This window comes from Procambarus clarkii, chromosome 18 (assembly GCF_040958095.1).
Source record: "Procambarus clarkii isolate CNS0578487 chromosome 18, FALCON_Pclarkii_2.0, whole genome shotgun sequence".
In the NCBI taxonomy this organism is placed as follows: domain Eukaryota; kingdom Metazoa; phylum Arthropoda; class Malacostraca; order Decapoda; family Cambaridae; genus Procambarus; species Procambarus clarkii.
The window spans coordinates 10745589-10748088 of NC_091167.1; the positions used below are offsets into that span (position 1 = coordinate 10745589).

General features: G+C 40.8%; 1 protein-coding gene across 3 annotated transcripts in view; it reads left to right on the forward strand.

Annotated features, from left to right (window-relative positions):
• LOC123751403 (cytoplasmic dynein 2 light intermediate chain 1) overlaps positions 1-2500 on the forward strand; it is a 191427-nt gene that overhangs the window by 161058 nt on the left and 27869 nt on the right. For all 3 annotated transcript variants that reach the window (XM_069326253.1, XM_069326254.1, XM_069326252.1), the window contains one exon: positions 2061-2150. In XM_069326253.1, coding sequence (XP_069182354.1) covers positions 2061-2150 — 90 coding nt within the window. The remainder of the gene's footprint in view (positions 1-2060; positions 2151-2500) is intronic.

Consider the following 2500-nt stretch of genomic DNA (forward strand, 5'->3'; position numbering starts at 1 on the left):
GCTAATTGAGAGCTAATTTTTTTTTTTTTTTTTTTTTTTTTTTAGATATATACAAGAGTTGTTACATTCTTGTACAACAAATAAACAGGAAAAATAAACAAGAGAAACAAATAAAAAAGAATGATAATATTACATGATGGATGGAACAGCAGAAATTGAAACAGAACAGCAGAAGTAATTTTAACTCAATAAACAGAAAACTACAATTTTCTCCAAGTTTATACATGGCAGATATTAGCAGTTAAACAATTTGATCAATGATCAACATTGTTAGAAAGTAGCAAGATATGGTTTACATTTAGGAGGTATGGTTAGTTTACATGGAGTTTATTAGGTTGTACTTCGTACTCTTAAACTGGTTGAGAGAGGTACAGCCTTTGACATGATTGGAAAGGTCATTCCACATTCTGGGTCCCTTGATTTACAGAGCATTTCTAGTTTGGTTAAGTCGCACTCTTGGAATATCAAATAGGTATTTGGTTCTGGTGTGGTGCCCATGGGTTCTGTTACAACCTTCTAGGAAGTGTTTAAGGTCATGATTGGCATTACAGTTCAGAGTTTTAAATATATAGAGTACACTTGAGTGGATGTGTAGTGACTTAATATCTAACATATTCAAAGATTTAAGTAAGGGTACCGAGTGCTGTCTGGGGCCAGAGTTGGATATTGTTCTAATAGCTGATTTGTGTTGAGTAATGTGTTACTCTGTGTTGATATAGCTGATGTGTTGTTCAGTAGAGGACGTAAATGATTTTGGGTAGTAGAACCCCAAGCACAAATACCATATTTGAGATAAGGATATATGAGGGAGTAATAGAGCGTCACCAGGGCAGGGCGAGGTACATAATATCTGATCTAGGAAAAAATGCCAACTGTTTTAGGAACGTATTTTTACTATACGTTGAATGTGTTCCTAGAAATTCAGCTTGTTATCGATGAGAACACCAAGGAATTTACCATCTACTTTGATACTAATTTGGATATCTTAGGTTAATTTGATCTGAGATTTTATGCCAAACAAAATATAGAAGGTTTTGTCAATGTTAAGGGTGAGTTTGTTAGCAGTTAGCCAAAGATGGACTTTATTTAGTTCAGTATTTACTGTGTCATTAAAAAATAAGAGGGTTAGGACTGACGAAAATGAAGGTGTGTCATCAGCAAATAAAATTCGTTTGAGGTGTTGGGAGGCATTTGGAAGGTCATTAATGTAGATGAGAAAGAGGAGAGGGCCAAGTATGCTGCCCTGGGGAACACCGATGTTGATGGGTAGGGGGGGGGAGAAATTGTATTATTCACAGAAACACACTGGAGCCTGTCAGTAAGGTAAGACTGAAGGTACTGCAGGGAGTGTCCTCTGACTTCATAATGACGTAATTAAAAGAAGAAGGTTTTGGTGGTTGACAGTGTCAAAAGCCTTACGCAGGTCTACAAATAACCCAACAGGGAACTCATTTTTATCAAGAGCTGCATGTATCAAGTTAATCATACTAATAAGTGTATCGTTTTGCTTTTTTGAGGTCTGAAGCCATATTGGCAAGAGCTAAGTATATTGAGTTTGGCTAGATAAGAGTAAAGCTGCTTGTAGATACGTTTTCAAATATTTTTGACAAGTTTGGCAGAATTGATATAGGTCTGAAATTGTTGACGTCAGTGAGATCACCACATTTATGAACCGGGGTTACTCTCGCTTTTTTTTTTAGAATATCCGGAAAGGCTTGGAGTTCAAGTGATTTGTTATAAAGCAATACAATGGCAGGGTTTGGAGGCTTTTTTGTAAGAGTTGGTATCTCAGTAAGGGCACTTGACTTTTGTTTTAAGAGAACGGATTATCTCAATAACATCAGTGGAATTAGCGGGAGTTAGGTACAGAGACTCTGGATAGTTACCTGTAAGGTAGGCCTGAACATTAGTTGGAGAGGATGGGATATCATGAGCAAGGGATGTGCCAATGGATGAGAAGAAACTATTGAATTTAGCGGCAGTTACTATTAGTTACTTGAGGGGCTGGGGAGTGGGGGGGGGGGGGAGGTAATATCCGTGTAATGTGTGTGTTGTCTCAGGCACAGGTGAACAAGACCGTGGAGTCTGTGTCGGGTCTGAAAGAATCCCTGCAGGAGGAGGCTAACAAGAGGATCCAATCCCACCACGAGGTGAGTACATCCACTCCCACCAGGAGGTGAGTACATCCACTCCCACCACGAGGTGAGTACATCCACTCCCACCACGAGGTGAGTACATCCACTCCCACCAGGAGGTGAGTACATCCACTCCCACCACGAGGTGAGTACATCCACTCCCACCACGAGGTGAGTACATCCACTCCCACCACGAGGTGAGTACATCCCACTCCCACCATGAGGTGAGTACATCCACTCCCACCACGAGGTGAGTACATCCCACTCCCACCACGAGGTGAGTACATCCACTCCCACCAGGAGGTGAGTACATCCACTCCCACCAGGAGGTGAGTACATCCACTCCCACCACGAGGTGAGTACAC